At 39.1% G+C, this 17,056-nt stretch overlaps 1 protein-coding gene across 1 annotated transcript in view; it reads right to left on the reverse strand.

Moving 5' to 3' along the window:
* PRMT3 (protein arginine methyltransferase 3) overlaps positions 1 to 17,056 on the reverse strand; it is a gene marked incomplete at both ends in the record, with an annotated part of 67,641 nt that overhangs the window by 48,144 nt on the left and 2,441 nt on the right. Inside the window, 6 exons of the mRNA XM_082000561.1 lie at positions 904 to 1,025; positions 6,997 to 7,062; positions 10,078 to 10,219; positions 13,684 to 13,837; positions 15,551 to 15,653; positions 16,944 to 16,993. Coding sequence (XP_081856687.1) covers positions 904 to 1,025; positions 6,997 to 7,062; positions 10,078 to 10,219; positions 13,684 to 13,837; positions 15,551 to 15,653; positions 16,944 to 16,993 — 637 coding nt within the window. The remainder of the gene's footprint in view (positions 1 to 903; positions 1,026 to 6,996; positions 7,063 to 10,077; positions 10,220 to 13,683; positions 13,838 to 15,550; positions 15,654 to 16,943; positions 16,994 to 17,056) is intronic.

Below are 17,056 nucleotides of genomic sequence, written 5' to 3' on the forward strand. Positions count from 1 at the left end.
AGACACCCTTATTTCTGTACAATTTAAGGTTGCCTAAAAACTGACAATCCGAAATTCCTCAGTATCTACCTTGACTTTCTTTTCCACAGTTGCTCTTACAAAAACAACCAAAACGGAAGAAACTACACACCTCAGCTACCAACAGTACACATTTTCATCTTCATTTCTCCTACCTCAGGCTAGGAAATAAACTTTTAATTCTTCAGATGCCATTGCTTCATTTTTACATATACTCAGTCTCCCATAATATCCTCTACAGGTCAATTATCAAAAAGTGGAGTGGATAAGTGAACCATCAGATGGTGGAAAACTGTATAGACTATGAGATTGAAGGGGTGAGAGGAGGAGTACAAAGTCTAACTGGTAGCTAGGTACCAGAGGTGTCCCTTGGGGTACAACGCTAGTTCTGATACTAATTAACACCTTTATTAGTGATCTAATGCGACAGAAGGCACCCCCAGCAAGTCTGTGGATAATGCTGAGTTAGGGGGGAGCAAGTGATCTGTTAGAGGGTAGGGCTGCTATTTAGAGAGACCTCAGACTGTAGATACGGTCTGATGGGAACCTCACAGATCCAGCAAAGGCAAAGGTGAAGACCTGCATGTTGGCTGGAATAACCCCATGAGACCATACAGATGGGTTCCTGCTGGTCAGAAATCAGCTCTGCCTGCTGTTCCCACCCTGCCCTGACAGAACATCCCGCCTTACCTACAGCCCTGTTTTCATTACCCCTATCAGAGGGGCAAACAACCTTGCTGCACATCAAAACCTGTGTTAATTCTTAGGATAAAGAAGGACTTCAATAGAACACATTCTGAGCGATAGGTGACCATTAACTAGTAACAGCATTTGACTAACTTTTTACAGCAATATTTAGCATACTTTTCTTGGAACTTTTCCTACCGAATGATGTCCATGGCCTGATAGATGATTTCAGATTGGTCGACTCCAATCACTTTCTTCGCACCTGCTTTGGCAGCAAACATGGAGAGTATTCCAGTTCCACAGCCAACATCCAAAACCACCTGAAATGAATAATATATTTATTTTTACCCCCATTTGTCACCCTTGCTATGATTTTTCTATATGTCTTTCTACATCAGTGATATACCATCTTCTAACAGAAGGAACAAACTGTAGCATCAAGTCTTACTATCACATTCAGAGATACCCAAGTCAAACTGCAGTTCTACCTCCACACTCTCTACTACCTTTTACAGACAGATGATGAAGCAGGCTAGTTCCAGCTGCAGATGAACTCAGTCCCATGGGAAACAATCACAAGCAATTATTTGGGCAACAACTAAAAAGTTACATGAACAGGAGAAACAAGAAATTAGAGCCTGAACAATTTTAATCGGCAAATCACTAACTATTGAATTTAACACTGCCACTGAAAAAACATATTCAAACTGCAGTTTCTCATTAAGAGTCTATTCAGAAACCTGATTTAGGAATCCTCTGCTAGAAGTGGCCACAGTGCCTCAGAACAGCTACAGCTCAAGATGACTAGATTTCAAAATGGTAACTGGCACAGTTTTAACACCTGGAAATGTTCTCTGTCTAATACTATTTATATTCAAAACTGGTCCAAAGAAAGAAAAAAATAAAATCAAGGAAGATGGGATGCTTAAGTTTTCATGAAAGAAAAATGAACTTCATCACTACACTTGAAAAAACTACGCTCAACATAGCAATAAGACTCATGCAAATGCTTGTTCTTGATATCTCACAGATTAGCTACTGCAGGAAGACTGAAAAGTTCAAAAATGCGAAGCGACTAAGAAAATAGTACCAAATATATTAGAACTGAGCTGACAGCAGTGTTGAACATAATAAACCAGAGATTTTACCAAGTGGCCTTGTTCAGGCCTCAATATTATAACAACAACAAAATTAGTAACAATATAATATGCCTTCTAACTGCTTAAATCTTTTCAATAGCTTAAAGACTAACACTTAATTTTGCATGTGTTACAGTAGATTTTTAAGCTATGAGTTTCACATTTGATGTTTTCACAGAAACACAGAATATTTGAGGCTGAAAGGGACCTCTGGAGATCACTTAGTCCACCCCCCTGCTCAAAGCAGGGTCAACTAGAGAAGATGGCTCAGGACCGTATCCAAACAGCTTTTGAGTATCTCCAAGGACAGAGACTCCACAACCTCTGGGCAACCTGTGCCACTCTTCTACTGCCCTCACAGTAAAAAGGGGTTCCTGATGCTTTCAAGGCAACTGCCTGGAGTTCAGCTTGTGCCCATTGCTTTTGCCCTGGCCCTGAGCACTGCTGAGAACAGTCTGGCTCCACCTGCCACACTCCCCCCACCACCAGGCATTTATACACACTGAGAAGATCGCCCGAGCCTCCCCTTCTCCAGACAAAGCCACCCCAGCGCTTTCAGCCTCCCCCTCTACCACGCATGCTCCAGTCCCTTCACCATCTTTGTGGTCTTTCACTGGTCTTACTCCAGTACGTTCATCTCACCCTTGCGCTGGCGAACCCAGCACTGGGCACAGCACTCCAGAAGTCATCTCCCTGGGGCTGTGCCCAAGAGAAGGTTCACCTCTCTTGACCTGCTGGTGACAGTCATCTTCCTAACGCAGCCCAGGAGGCTGCCTGGCTGCCTTTGTCACAAGGGCGCGTGTTGCTGCCTCATGGCCAACTTGGTGTTGACCAGGGCCCCCAAATTCTTTTCTGCAGAGCTGCTTCCCAGCCAGTAGACCCCCAGCCGCTGCCGGTGTGGGGGGGTTCTTCTTCCATCCCCAGCTGCATGGTCTTGCATTGCCCCGCGCCCCCTGCACAGGACCCCACTGGCCCATATCTCCAGCCTGCGGAGGTCCTTCTGAATGGCAGCACAACCATGTGTTATATCAAGCACTCCTCCCAGTTTTGCATCATCTGCAAATTTGCTGAGGGTGCATTCTGTTGCATTGGCCAGATCATCAGCGGTCTTGTTAGACTTCTGCTTAGTATAGTTAAACTTTACTAACTGTGTTTAAAAATTCTAAGCACTAAACCCAGAAATGTTCTGAAACATGAAAAAATCAAAAAGTTTCCTAAACATGACATACAGTCACTCATATCACGCATGGTATTTAAGCATTAACAGAATCAGGACTGTAAAGACAGACTTCCTTTCCCATACAAGACACCTAAACAAGACAGTAAGCACAACTTACTAAAACACTTCTAAGATAACAGGAACATTGAGTCAGAATTACTAGTCATAAAAATAGTTTATTAGAAAGGAAAACTAACTTATTTCATAGTCTCTCCTTAGCACAGCATCCAGTGTTGTAAAAGGTGTCCTCAGGGCTTTTGTGACATCAAACTTTTTTCCAAAGAAGGCATCAAATTACTCAGCAATCAATCCCACACTTGACAATTACAACCCCATTTTACAAAATATTTCAAGGCAATAATGTACCCTACTGACAAACTATCTAGCTTATGAGCTACCGAGCATTCTTGCTCTGGCACAACAAAAACTAGCATGTGCACTTTTAAATTTCACCTGACAAACTGTATTAAAGTAAATACTTGAATGCTCTACACATCAGGTCTGCTTGCCCTGCCTACAATTCTATACGTTCTGATGATGGATACAGAACAATGATTCTGAAGCCAGCATGAATAAAAATAGCTGTTTATCCTTAGCAGCCCAGTGTAAGCGAGCTTCTGTGGTGTGCTGGGAAGCAATGACTGAAGAGTTGACTGCCACCTGTCTTGGCAGAGCAACTTACAATCTGGAATCAGACTAAAAAACATGAGCGTGATGAATTTTTTACAGAACCTTGTGCAGAGGCTGGCCATGGAAGTTGACGGTAGTTACTTGTTCCACTTGCAGCTCTTTGCAGCTGTGTTCCAATAGCAGTCAACTCTTACAACTCATTCACAACTTACATATGGATATGTAACGGCTACAGAAATCCTTAGACTGAAGTCTTCTGGAGACAGGAACAGAAAGTAAAAATCTATGTTCTCGCAGCTGCTGAAATCTCACGCCCCTTGACATCATCTATTCTAACACTTTACCCATGGTGGTTAACACAATTGCTGAGCCATGAAAGCTGGAAGACAGAGCCAAAAATAAACCTCTGTGAAAGAACGATCTTGATGTACAGTTGCATGAAAGAGAGCAATCACCACAAATTGGAAAAAAATCAAGACAGACACCACTTTGGACAGCTGCCTTGGTCACTTAAAAAACCAGATGGAACTCATCTAGCCTTAGGCAGGGGAAGGGGGTGGATTAAAAAGGCACAGGAGAGAAAATATACAAGCTGGAACACATCTGAGGAATGGTGAGCAGAGTGATCACCAATTAGCCTAAGGACAAGGGTCTACACCTAACGCATTCTTGTGGTGATCAAATATGGCCTCTCACCAGAGATCTGGAGCAGCTGGACTGGCGATTCGACTATGCCATAATATACTGCAGCATCACATCCTTCTCTGCAGTCTAATCAGAACCGATATTCTACTTTTAGCAACAAGAAAAAAATCACTTCAAACTCAGAAAAACAGGTCAGGTAATTTGGCCAATTACTTTAATTCCATCAATAAACTTTTAGTAGGAACAATGTTTAAAAACTCATTTTTCCCCCTCAATCAGACTTCTATTCTACAACAAAAACTAAGCTTGGCAAGACTGCTTTTCTAACCAATTATTTTTCCACCAAAATATACTCTCACTGTAAAATGGATCACATTTCCTTTTACTAAGGCCACCTTAACTACTCCTGCTAGGTAATCCAAATTGTCCTATTCTCATCTCAAGTACATCAGACACACTGTAAATAAAAGCAGCAAGCAGGATTCATTCAAGTTCTAGTAATTTCTTTTGAAAGCTGGGAGAGAACGTATCGGCTGGTTCTAAATAAAGTACAAGGAATAAACAAACCTAGATACTCTATTATCATGTTACCTGACAATCACACCTCGCTGGGGTACTGCAGACTTGCATCAAAAGCTAGTATGACCAATTAAGCTCTTTGAACAAGATCTTCCAACCCACCTCACAGGTGTCCTTTCAGAAACAACAAAAAGCATCACTGTGTATTTTTAAGGGAGAAATACCATACAGGAGTTCTAGGAAATACATATCAGACCTGTACTCACTTTTTTTTTAAAAGTTGTAATCAAACTTTAAGGGAAAACAGCCTATTTCCGCAAGCTGGAAGTTTTACTCATTAATATGGTTCTCAGAGCATCATAAGATACATAAACTAAGGAAAACATCTTAACAGTTCCTTCAGCAGAAGTCTGTAACAGATGCCACTGCAAAGCTTAAGCTCTGAAAAAAATCCCATATATTCTCCATACCAGTGTACCAAGCGAAATCTACATCAACATTTAGTCAGACACAGAAGTTAAGTGAGGCACTGGTCACCTGGAGAGAAGCTGTTGGGAACTCAAAGCAATTGTGAATCTTTCTTTCCATTCAACCTCAGCACACTATGATGGACTTGGATACCCATGAATTTGAGGTAATCTTGATCCAAAAATTGCTGAGTTCAGAAACCAGCTTTTCTTTAGAAGTTGAATGCTTCAGTCCCAGCTGTAGATGCACTTGCTCAGGAAACCGCTAGAAATTGTGTGTGCTTACTTTGTTTTTACTTCACATGAAAGCAAAGTTGTCTGTAACAGTTCATCCATGTTTTGTTTTGAACATTACCAATATGTCCATACAGCAGAGGAGAAATACAACCAATTCTGAAAAATTACTGTTCCACTAGGACACACATTCCAAGTAATTGAAGACCAGTCTTAACCTGTGAAAACCTGCAGTTACCAATTTTTTCCACAGAAGTTTTCTTTCCTTTATTGATCTTTCTGCTTTGTTGGATGAGCTGCCCACCTATGCAGTTACCACATCTTTTAAGTAGCTGGCAGCATAATGTTTCTGGAACACTTTTGCTTGTTCTCTCATTATAACTGAAGAGCTTAGAAATGTTTAGTACAAACAGACTTGTGACATGCACTGAAGCAGAAGAGGAAGAAAACTCTTTTCCTAATGTTTTTCTGCTGAAGTTGTGGAAAGAAAACTGAGATAAGACATACAAAGAGTATGCACTATCTACCTTGAAATACCCCCTACCTAGGACAAAACCATATCTAGCACAATTCCCAGCTGGGGAATTATCAGATGGGTGCACTGTTATTACTTCCACAACTATCCTGAAGCCTTGTATTATCACTTACTAACAAAGACTCAATCCAAACCAAAATGAAGATCAACGGCGATCATCTTCCATAAACCTAGGCATCCTGGTTTCACATTAAGAAATGTCCATACACAGCCTAGGAATGGTAAGCACCAAGTAGAGGAAAGCTAATCCAGACCAGAAGGCTGCACAGCATAACTCAAACATGACAAACTCACCAGAAATAGCCAGCAGAAATACAGAAGACAAGAAGAGGATCATAACTGTGCGGGAGTCATAACCACAGTAAGATCATAAACACACGTCAGTGCAACCTCTCCCCACTGCAAGTGAAACACTAGTTCTGGTTCTACGTCTCTAAACAATAACCTTGTCTGGAGACGCTAAACAGCACTAATTCAATCAATCAGTTACATATGAATTCTCCCGCAGTTCTAATTACAGTGTGCTTCTAGGAGGCTTTTACTGTATCAGGCACAAATTGAAATTCACTTACATTCTGGTAAAGAGGCCCTCTAAGATAGATTCCACTTAATATACTGGACAAGAAAGGCTCAACTTAACCCCGCCAACATAATTAATGAACACCCCGACATGGCACACAGAACAATGACAATAGCGATCAGCACTTCTGTTATCAGCACTTTGCACCCTCCAGCAGCTGAATAGCACTCTACCACCTAATCAAGGCACAGTACATTAAATCAAACCTTGTCAGTGCGATATTCCATTCCTAAAGCTACAAAATAGCCAGCCTGAAGGATTTCTACCACTTGAGAAAACACAAAGTGCAGAAATTATTGTATTTTCTGCGCTGTTTTACCTACCTTGTCCTTGAAGATATGTGGGTTTTGGTAAATGAAGTCACGATAGCTTTCTGTACGCACTTTATCCTACAATTTAAAGAATAAAAACCAACGTTCACTTTTTCTACTTATGTACAGCATAACATTCAAAAACGCTGAAACAGTTGCTTTTTAACTTGGCCTAAGGGTGTTTTGCGGCGACTATACTTATAAGGGCTCTGCAATAACTACACTTCCCATACTATTTTCTTTCAGAATTTATTCTTTGCAAATGAAGCCAGCTGTGCCTCTGAAGGAAAAATAAGGAATTGGCTTACATTTTCCTGACCTGCTGCATTTGAGTTTGGATGTTTCAAAGTTCTTAATACCTCTTCACCACTTTCCAGGAACAGCAGTAATAGAGTGGCAATACTGCATTATCTTTATGTAACGGCTTTCTATACAATAGCAAAAATCTGAGTCATAAGCTCATGAAGTGTTCTGTATTTTATTCTCTGACACTCCAGACACATAGATTCCTTAAAAAAAAAAGTTATGGATCAGATGAACTTCGTCTGTTTCTGAACAAACTGCAAATTTACAAACCTGAAGGCAAGCTAATAATTGAAGCAGTACAGCCCATTCTATGAAAGACTAATATAATAAATAAATAAACAAACTTAACTGTAATACAACATGACTTGAGAAGCTGGAATGTTTTCAAGCACGTAACTAAACATTTGTAGTATTTTAGTATATGAAAGCTAGCGGCATAGCTCAACCTATCAGCAGGGTAATATATTAAAACACTGATTATCTTAATATGCATCAGCAGGTACACAAATTGACAGGCAAGTATAGTTTTGGAATTGCTGTTGCAGTTCAAGTGTTAGAGCGAAATAAAAGAAAAATTTTAAGCAATTTTTATCTAGTAAAGACAAGTCTATAAATAGTACCAACGTATAAAATCCAACTCCTTATATTTAAGTTACCATTTTTCTACTATGGCAGGTAAGAATTTTTAGAAACAGAACAGAAACTAAAGAAATTTTCGCTACAAAGTCTATTTCAGTAGAAAAACAAGATCAAAGGATATGTTCGTAAAAATTCTGGATAAAACCCACATTATTCGAGTCTTGAAAGTCCTAAAACCCAGTTTTTAAGTTTAGGAGGATTATCACACAGAGCCCAAACAAACAGGGATGATTTTAGAAAATTGTACTTAAAAATTATACATGATCAATGTGAATAAAAAAACCCAGGAAACTTTAAAATTTATTTGTAGGACTTCACCTCGATTGCAAAATATACAGGATTTGCTGAAATGACCAAAAAAAGTTAAAAAAAAAAAAAGCAGCAGAAGGTTCAGCATGAGTCGAGAAAGCAGTCAGCTGGAAAGCTTTCAGCCTTACATCCTGCCCACGCAGGTTGCCTCAGCACTGCCCCAACTTAATCAATACAATTCTAGCTGCTGTCTCCAGTATAGGCACTGCTGCTCGAGCAAGCCACGGTCATTCACTTCAGGTCTCTCTATTCATCAATTCCATTCTCTCGCTCGCCATTTCAATGTAAGGGGTTTTTTTTGTTTTGTTTTTAAATAAAACGGTAAGGAAATTTATTAAAATGATGGTCAAGAAATTCTCAAGGAAAAAAAAAAAAGAACACGGGAAACACTAGCCATTTGGCCAGCGTAAAGTAACAATACTCTTCCTCCATCCCTGAAGTATTTGCAGCAAAAGAAACAAATTGAAACTTCATCCTACCACTACCAAGCATAAGGAAAAAAAAGGTTTCAAAACTGAACAGTATCAGAAACAGACAGAAAATTCAGACAGCAAGTCTCCCCTTAAAAATGTCAAAGTATCAAGCCACTGTATTAATAAGGTAAACATTAAAAAAAAAAAGAATGCCTACCATATAGGAAAAATTTCAATGCACACATGATAAAAATAATTTTTTTTCCCTATGTTTAGGAAAATCAAGTCTTAAAAGCATTCTGACAAACATTTCCTGAAATCAATAAAATATGATTTTGTACCAATCTGCTTGTGCAATAAAAACTTTATTAGCAAATAGAAAGGGTTCCTCATCCTATAGCCTATAACATCACAAATGACATCTTTATACAACTGCAAAACCAAGCTTCTAATATTTTTATTTATCTTCAAGACTTTAAATACATTTCTCTAGCCTACATATTTTGGAAAACATTCTTCTACCTCTGCAGATATCTCTCTACTTCTGTAAAATCCCTCTCTTTAAAATTAACCTCATGCTTATACTATTCTTAACACAGACTCATGTGTATTTTTACACTGAGGCCACTAAATGATTTACAAGGCAGAGAAAGTTACATGCTACCTGTATGGACAAAGTCACTTCACAACTCCATATTCCATCTTTACATTGGTCAGCAATTTTATTTATTTTTTGCCTTAAAATGATGAAACTGTTTATGACTTTCACAACTAGGATACTTTCTCTGAAAGGAAACATTAAGAGATTTTGATTTACATGTCAAAAAAAAAAAAATCACAATAACTTTCATAATTAAGTTAAGAGGGCATACACAGGTTTGCCTTTGAAGAGTTTTACGTGTTTTTTAAAAATCTGTATTGTATAAAAAGATCATACAATTTTTCCAGCTCTTCAGTGTTATGTTATCAATACACTGAACTGTACACAAATACCAATTTTGTTTACCTAATGCAATAGAAAACCACAGTATTTGAAAAGTGGTTTTGCCTGAAAAATGTCAATCGTTAGGAAAATATAAACTACAGAAAAATATTCACCATCCGTACTATGTTTTATCCTTTGTCTTTTAAGCACGCAGGAAAAAGCTGCTTTTGCCAAGGTAAGGTTGTGGTACAGATATTGTAATGTATCTTCAAGCGTATCTGTAGAGTAAATGATTTTATGTTCCTAATGCTTCCCATAGAGAATTTACACAAAGGAAATAAAACTGGGAAAAAACCCCTCACCCCAACTCCTAGGAAAAACCTGTCATGTATACAAAGGGTTAAAAATGCAGCTGCTCTGCAGTATATTTATGGGCACGGAGCCCACTCCGCTCCATCTTTCCTCTTTAGTCCTACTCAGCAGTTGAGGTGACTTTCTAACCTTTAGCATCTCTTCGTGTATCCCATAATGCCCATAAGAGCTGAAGTAAACGCCATCCTCATCCTCCTGAAGGTCTGCAACGGCGCCTGACCACGAGCGGCTTCCCACATCTGCGTTCCTCACAAAATCCTGTGCGAATTGCCTGTAATCAATTTGAAATATACCCCTTGGGACATGTTTCTGGGATCAGGAAAACGAGGCGGGGGGAGAGGGGGGAAAAGGGGCCCGCGAGAGGTCAGGAATCCCGCCTGCACCGGGCTCTGGCAACAATGGGACCGGCTTCGAGTGTGCACAACCTCCCTCTGCCGGCCCCGCCAGGCTCCTGCACCCCCGTTCTCCGTCCGTCGCCCGCCGGCCACGACGACTTGCTGCTTTTAAGCAGCAAATATCAGCGGTGAAACATCGGCTGCGTCCGTGTGTCAGCCACCGCCGATCCGGTTCGGACGTCGCTTCTGTCTCTGAGGAGGAATTACCCATTTCGCACTCGCTCGTCCAAAAGCTGGCGGCTGAAGTCAGCACGGGGACAACGTGCGTTTTAGGCCACGTAACACAGATGCAGACTCAAAACCACAACGAACACCTAATTCTAAACGGCATGACTAGCGGCAGCTTGAAGAAATGACTTTAAAATTGAAGCATTTGGGCAGGAACAAGAGCGAGCTTAAAAGTAAATTTATTTTGATTTCAGTTTTATTCACATGCTGCTACGCATTTTTCCTCCTTGTGGCCTTGCATTCTTAATATGCACGTTCTCATCTCATTTCTCAAAGCAGTTTTGATGACAAAATACACAAAATACACAATTGAATGTTGACAAGCAAACGGCCCATACTGTACATGCAATGAAGTGAAAAAGCAAACACGCTTCAGGCAGACATTATTCCTCCAAGGTCCATAGTCCAACATCAACACAAATTGCATCCTAGACCACTCTAAAGCAGCTAAAGCTCACGTTTAACGGTGATCATACTTTCTTAAACAGGAACTTAACGTACAGGAGCTGTAGGTAACACCCCATTACCAGTACCACCCTTCTAGAACACCACCACTAAAAATACTATGTCAGTCCTGACATGTGAAATTCTTCTCTGCTTAACTACTCTGGATGGGGAAGTGAAGGTGGTAAAGGAACTCGTATTAAACCTTTTTCAGTATCAGAAACTTCCTATACTTGCTGACATTCAGGTAAGGTCTGGATCTTATTTTTAGTATTGCTCTTTACCATGGCAGTTTGCCTTTTCCTTGCTTTTAGATAAATATCAAAACAATAAAAATTTGAAACTTACAAAAAACAGATTCTATGACACACAATTAACTACAGTTAGCATTTTGTAAGATTTAAACCCGATTTTAAGTTTCAAATGGATTCAGGCAATAGTTCCTCCAGCCTATGCATGCAACACAAGTACCAAATAAACTCTGGAGACAGAACTGTCCTCTTGCCTTTTTCATCAAGAAAAAAAAAGAAGGTAAGTAAAAATAAAAGCCATCATCTCTAAACAGGATGAAAAAACAGATGAAAAAAAACTCAGGATATACAAGCCATGCTCTTAAAACTCTAAGTTATATCTAATGCTAAAGGCGACCTGATTTACAGAACTGTTAACCATTTGCGGGGGGGGAGTCACTAGATGTCCAGCTACCTGTCTTTACATTGTAGCCCTTTCAGTTATCATAATTCAGGAAGTCTACATGGTCTAGCAAATTTGAAAAACATTTCTGCAGAAATTATTTCAGAATTAGGTGTCCTCACACTATTATTCCAGGGCCTGAAGGCAACAATCTCTAGGGAGCTGCATGACTGATCCTGAACAAGGCAGTCATTAAAAAACCTACAATGTTTTTTCCACACCTTAGAGAACAAGACCTGCATAATGCAATCATGTTGCGACTGAAAGAAGTTATAGTTGTTTAGTCTCCAAAGAAGTCTCTGTAGACAGGTAAAGCATGAGAAAGCTCCCGGATCTACTTTTTTTTTTAACTGCAGATGTTGACGTCAGGCAACCAGCCTATTAAATATTGGCATAAACCTATTTCCATGACAGAAAACAGTGGAAAAACAGGTTACTGTAGATTAAGGTCCTGTATACTGTTCTTGCTCCACATCAGACTTCTGAGCTATCTTTATTTCACAGAGGTTTCCCCGAAAGGAAACATCCGTACATGCTCTCTACCGATGGAGTAACCTCCAGCGTGAATCAGTAGCCCTATGAATTACAGCACGCAGGCTACTACAATGCAACTCGTTAACCTGTCCATAATTTAAAACTGTGCCGCTTCGTCAGATCTACATCTGGCTAATCCTGCTGCCAGCCGATCCCTGCTGAACTGAAGGGCCTTACATTGACAAAGAACAATTAAAGGCTCTCTTTTACAGCAGCAGATAATTTGATATACTAACTTGAAAAGAAGTCTATACAAGCCTGGCTGGAGTTTACAGAGCTGAAAAGAAATTGCAGCTGATGACCTGAAATGGTTTTTGTTTCTTTTAAATGAAGAAGAAGGGAACAAGAGGAAGACAAGACAACATACAGAAAAAACCCCAAGTTTTCCAAGTATGGTGAGAAATTTCTTTCATTCTTATTCTTTATGATGAATTCTAAAGCATAACGTACACAAATACCACAGAAGAGTACTGTATGCTATGAAGTACAACTCGCAGAAGTTAAACCCAGCTGAAGACAAAACTGATAATATTTGACATGTATAATTGTTCATAGCTGGTAGGATTTGAACAAATATATGAATTTATTTTGGTACACTTAGTTACTAATAACATCAAGTCTGTACTCTCAAAACATATAACGAACCCTCAAATGTATTTTACAAAAGAAGCTTTTTGCCACTTTTCCACAAAAGGACATGAATTATTTTTCCAAGTCTCTTACATAAAATTTCAGTTCTTCAGCGCTCAGTGTGATCTTGAAATGACGTGTTTGTCCAAGACAAACCTATGTGACCCAAAAAGAAGTTTTTATCCCCGTTTTATCCATGAGCACCAGCAATCTGTATTTTGAAGACCTCAAGATTTAGACGTACCACATGCAGCTATGGGGATGTCCCGATTCATGACTGCGATGCACTGAGTATTCTCACTAACAGAACCCATACCCGAGACTGAAAATAGAAGTAGCTGAAAAGTTGGTTTATTCATTTCACTGAGGGTTTCTCCAAACTGTAACTGGATTCTACTACTAACAATCAATGTTTGGAGCCATCTCTCAGAATATTTAGAGTGCTGTATTTAATTTGTCAATACTTCCCTCTTCTCCATTGTGCACATCTCCAATGTTTGAACTCGTATTTAAAGGACTAACAAGGAAGTGGCTGAAAAACAAGAGTGGTCTGAAGCAAAACACATGTTTCTGGGCCATGTGCTTATTTAGATTTCCTAAGCATACTTCACTCTTTCAATTTGTTTAGGTTTTGTGCAGTTTTTACTAATCATCTACAAAATTTTTACTAGTCATCTACAAGACAAAAGCGAAACCTGCAATCCCAGCACAAGTCATAGTTACATTCTACCACTTTTCTGAATTTCCACTGAACAAAACCATCTCATCTCATCTAAAACACATCAAGTAAAAAAACCTGCAAAACACTTACTTCATTTTTTGAAGATCATCTTGTGCTCTAGCCAACGCTGCTTCTGCAAGTCTTGCTCTGTGCTCTGCATGTTTTAATTGTTCAAGGAGCATCACGGTATCATTTAAACCATTAGAAGGCAAAACATTTGCAGGTTCGCAAAGATCTTCTATATCTGATGAAATGGGGAGAAGAAAAACAAAACACACCTACCAGTCACGCATTGCTTCACAGCAGCTCATAAACATATGATATTTTCAGTGTTGCTATTTCTGTCTTTGGATAATTTGTAAAAGTAGTCTGATTTACAAGAAGCATGATTGAATTTGATAGGACTAACTGCAGAACAAAACACTACTCAGTAAAAGCAGGTATGCTAGAAGCAATGGTTACGTTAACAACAAGTAATAGTCTAAGTTTACAAAGCAAATAAATCCAGAATTCAGGCTTCTTAAAATACCAGTGTTTTATTATTAATAAAAGAGACATTAGATTTAGACTGCAAGTTAATTACAGTCCTATCCTCTGGTTTTCCAGTTACATTATTCTGAGGCCGAAAGGGCTGTTAATGGCAAAGGTAAGAAGGTACATAAATTTAGATTTTCTCAATAATTAGAGAATAACTCTTAATTTTCAAACCAATTCCTTGGGCTTTTATAAAGCTTATGAACAAACAAAACTCAAAAGAGCATAAGCAGAATGAATCTACATGAAACATTGCTGTTTAACCACCAAAACTCAGACTCGGCACTAGGTCCCATTCACCTCTTTCTAAATTCAGCTGGTGATTTCCACAGATATTAGTGGATTAAAAAAAAATGGTGCTACTTTGATTTTGAATATAGTAAGAAGTTACAGGCAAAAGACTTCATAAAAAAACACATGTTCCTTTTAATCACAGAAGACTGACTACTTGGCCTATGGGACTGAAACAAAGCATAGATTCTTAAACTAAGATTTCAGGGTTTAGATCACCCCCATAACCCTTCAGCAACCGCAACGGCACCTCAAAGCATCTCAAAGGTCTACAGCTTGGACAAAGAGCACACATTAGGCAGGAACTGATACAGTGAAATCCCTGAAGTAACCAATGTCCTCTACCACACATGATCTCTGCTATCATGCAGCCGGGCTCTCTTAGAAGAGGGCAAAACTGCATTCCAGACTGTACAGAGAAGAAGAAAATGCACAAGCCCTAAGTACCTTATAGTTTAGGTGAAAGAAAAATGTACCATCGAGTGTGAAATAGGAAGACAGTGGGAGGATCATGGGCAGCAAAAATAAGTTCAAAAGTCAAACTGAATTCTCTCAAGACCACCCGATGAACTGTCACGAGAGAAATTAAGACTGCTTGCACTGATCACTAGAACTGCTAAAGCAGCAGCACTCTTCTATGCAACTGTAGTATCTTACACTGGGTTAGCCCGAAAAAGAACCTGTATAAAAGATGAAAACATTTCCAATAAGGCAAATTACTCGCTCCTTACTTACAGCATACATTTTTGAATGAATGCATCTGATTTTAAATACCTACATTTAAGCTTTAAAAGCTTCATAAATCTTCCAATGAACTTTGGGTGGAATGCCTCTTTGACCTGCTTGATTACTACATACAGCATCTCCACTATGAACATCATGTTTACAATACGCAAATGCAGGTAATAGAACAGGGCTATGGAAATCTCAGCCACTAAAAACCAACATACAACATGTGGTAAAAATTTCACAGCACCACTCAAGGTCATGACTTCAGCTAGTATGTGGACTTTCTCATGCACGTAAATCAATTGAATAATAGTGATGATCCTTCATGTGATGTGAACTCTGCCAATACCACATTCACCCCACAATGCAGTACAGTCTTACTGAAACATATTCATTTATTTACCAAACTGAAGTAGGAGATCATCTTCTAGCTCTGGTTTCAAATACTCCTCTCCTTCCCACGGCAGTGGGCTGCTTAAAGAACTCAAATATACTGCTGTTGGTTTCTAGAGAGAAGAAAAGCATGTAAGCCAACACCAGCCCTTCAATTTCATTCAAGAAAATAAGACGAAGATCTGTTCTTCCACCCATTAAAATAAAAGGGCTACTATTAAAGGAGCTTTGTAGCGAAGGCTGGGAAAGATACTATTAAAGCACAACTAGCAAGAACAGTGGCTCTGACAAGTACTCACCTTAGCACACTGACACTACAATCATGGTGACCAAAGAACAGCATAAAACTGAGCCTATGACCTAGGCTGGCTCCCAAAGCCCGGGAAGCAGCAGGATCAAGGAATTCAGTACGAGCAGTAAAGCACAGCAGACTGATAGACAGTGAAGGATACTTTTAGGATTACACTTCTATCAGGAGGCAAGTTTGCTCAGCTCTTTGACTGTCAGACCTATAGCTTGCAACAGGGCTATCAATAAAGCCAGGATACTAATCCTGCAAAGTGGTTTCACACAAACAGCGCTGTAGGGACACATTTCAGAAATGCTCTATTCTCTCCTGTTTGCACCCAGTCAGTTAATACTTGGTCAAGAAAGGAGAAGGCAGATTCTGGACTTCAGTTTTTCCATTTCTGTGTTTACTCTGCATAGCTAGTTATATCTTAAATGACTATTTGGGATTTAAGTAAAGATTTGAAGATTTAAGTAAAACATGTTTAATGACATAAAATGGTATTAAATATAAACCTACACTTTTAAGGAACAACCAAAGAACATACTTCAAAGTCACCGAATACACAAAATACACACAGGCCTAACCTAAAACTGTATGGTCCCATCAGCTTTCCTGTTTCTGATATCGTTTTAGCAGAGATTAATTTTAGGTTCTGTGACCTAAGGGATCAGGTGTTGTCCTTACTAAACATGCAGTTGGGGTTTGGCCAGCTCACATGCCCAGGAAAGACTCTTTTGTACCAACATGCACGTGAGGACTAAGAAACTTCAGTTTGAACTGAATTGAACCTGTTACTCGAGTGAGACAGCAGAGTCAAAGGCCAAGATGAATTAACAGAACAACATGATGCTACATAGCATGGGCTTTTTGCAAGTCTAAACATCCTCCTCCGGAAACCATAAAAATCACATTAATTAAATATATTTAAAATGAAAATAACTTCACATCTAAATAAACCAATCCATAGCTATTCTAATTCCTACTAATATCTTATTTCTAGAAATAGAAGACAAAATTTCACACAGTTATTAAAAAAGGGCAAATTGAAAGCACAGCATCTTGATTTCCCATTCTCCAGACAGATTACAGAAGTAGTATGTGGCACACCTACCTTTAATCTAATAAAGTTGATTAGTTTAACGTATCCATAAAAATCAAGTCCTGAAAAGAAAGAAGAAAAAAAAAGAAAATCAAAAGAGAGTTCGCATTCCAGAAAACCCACAT

The sequence above is a fragment of the Phaethon aethereus genome (assembly GCF_964289735.1).
Source record: "Phaethon aethereus genome assembly, chromosome: 5".
NCBI lineage: Eukaryota > Metazoa > Chordata > Aves > Phaethontiformes > Phaethontidae > Phaethon > Phaethon aethereus.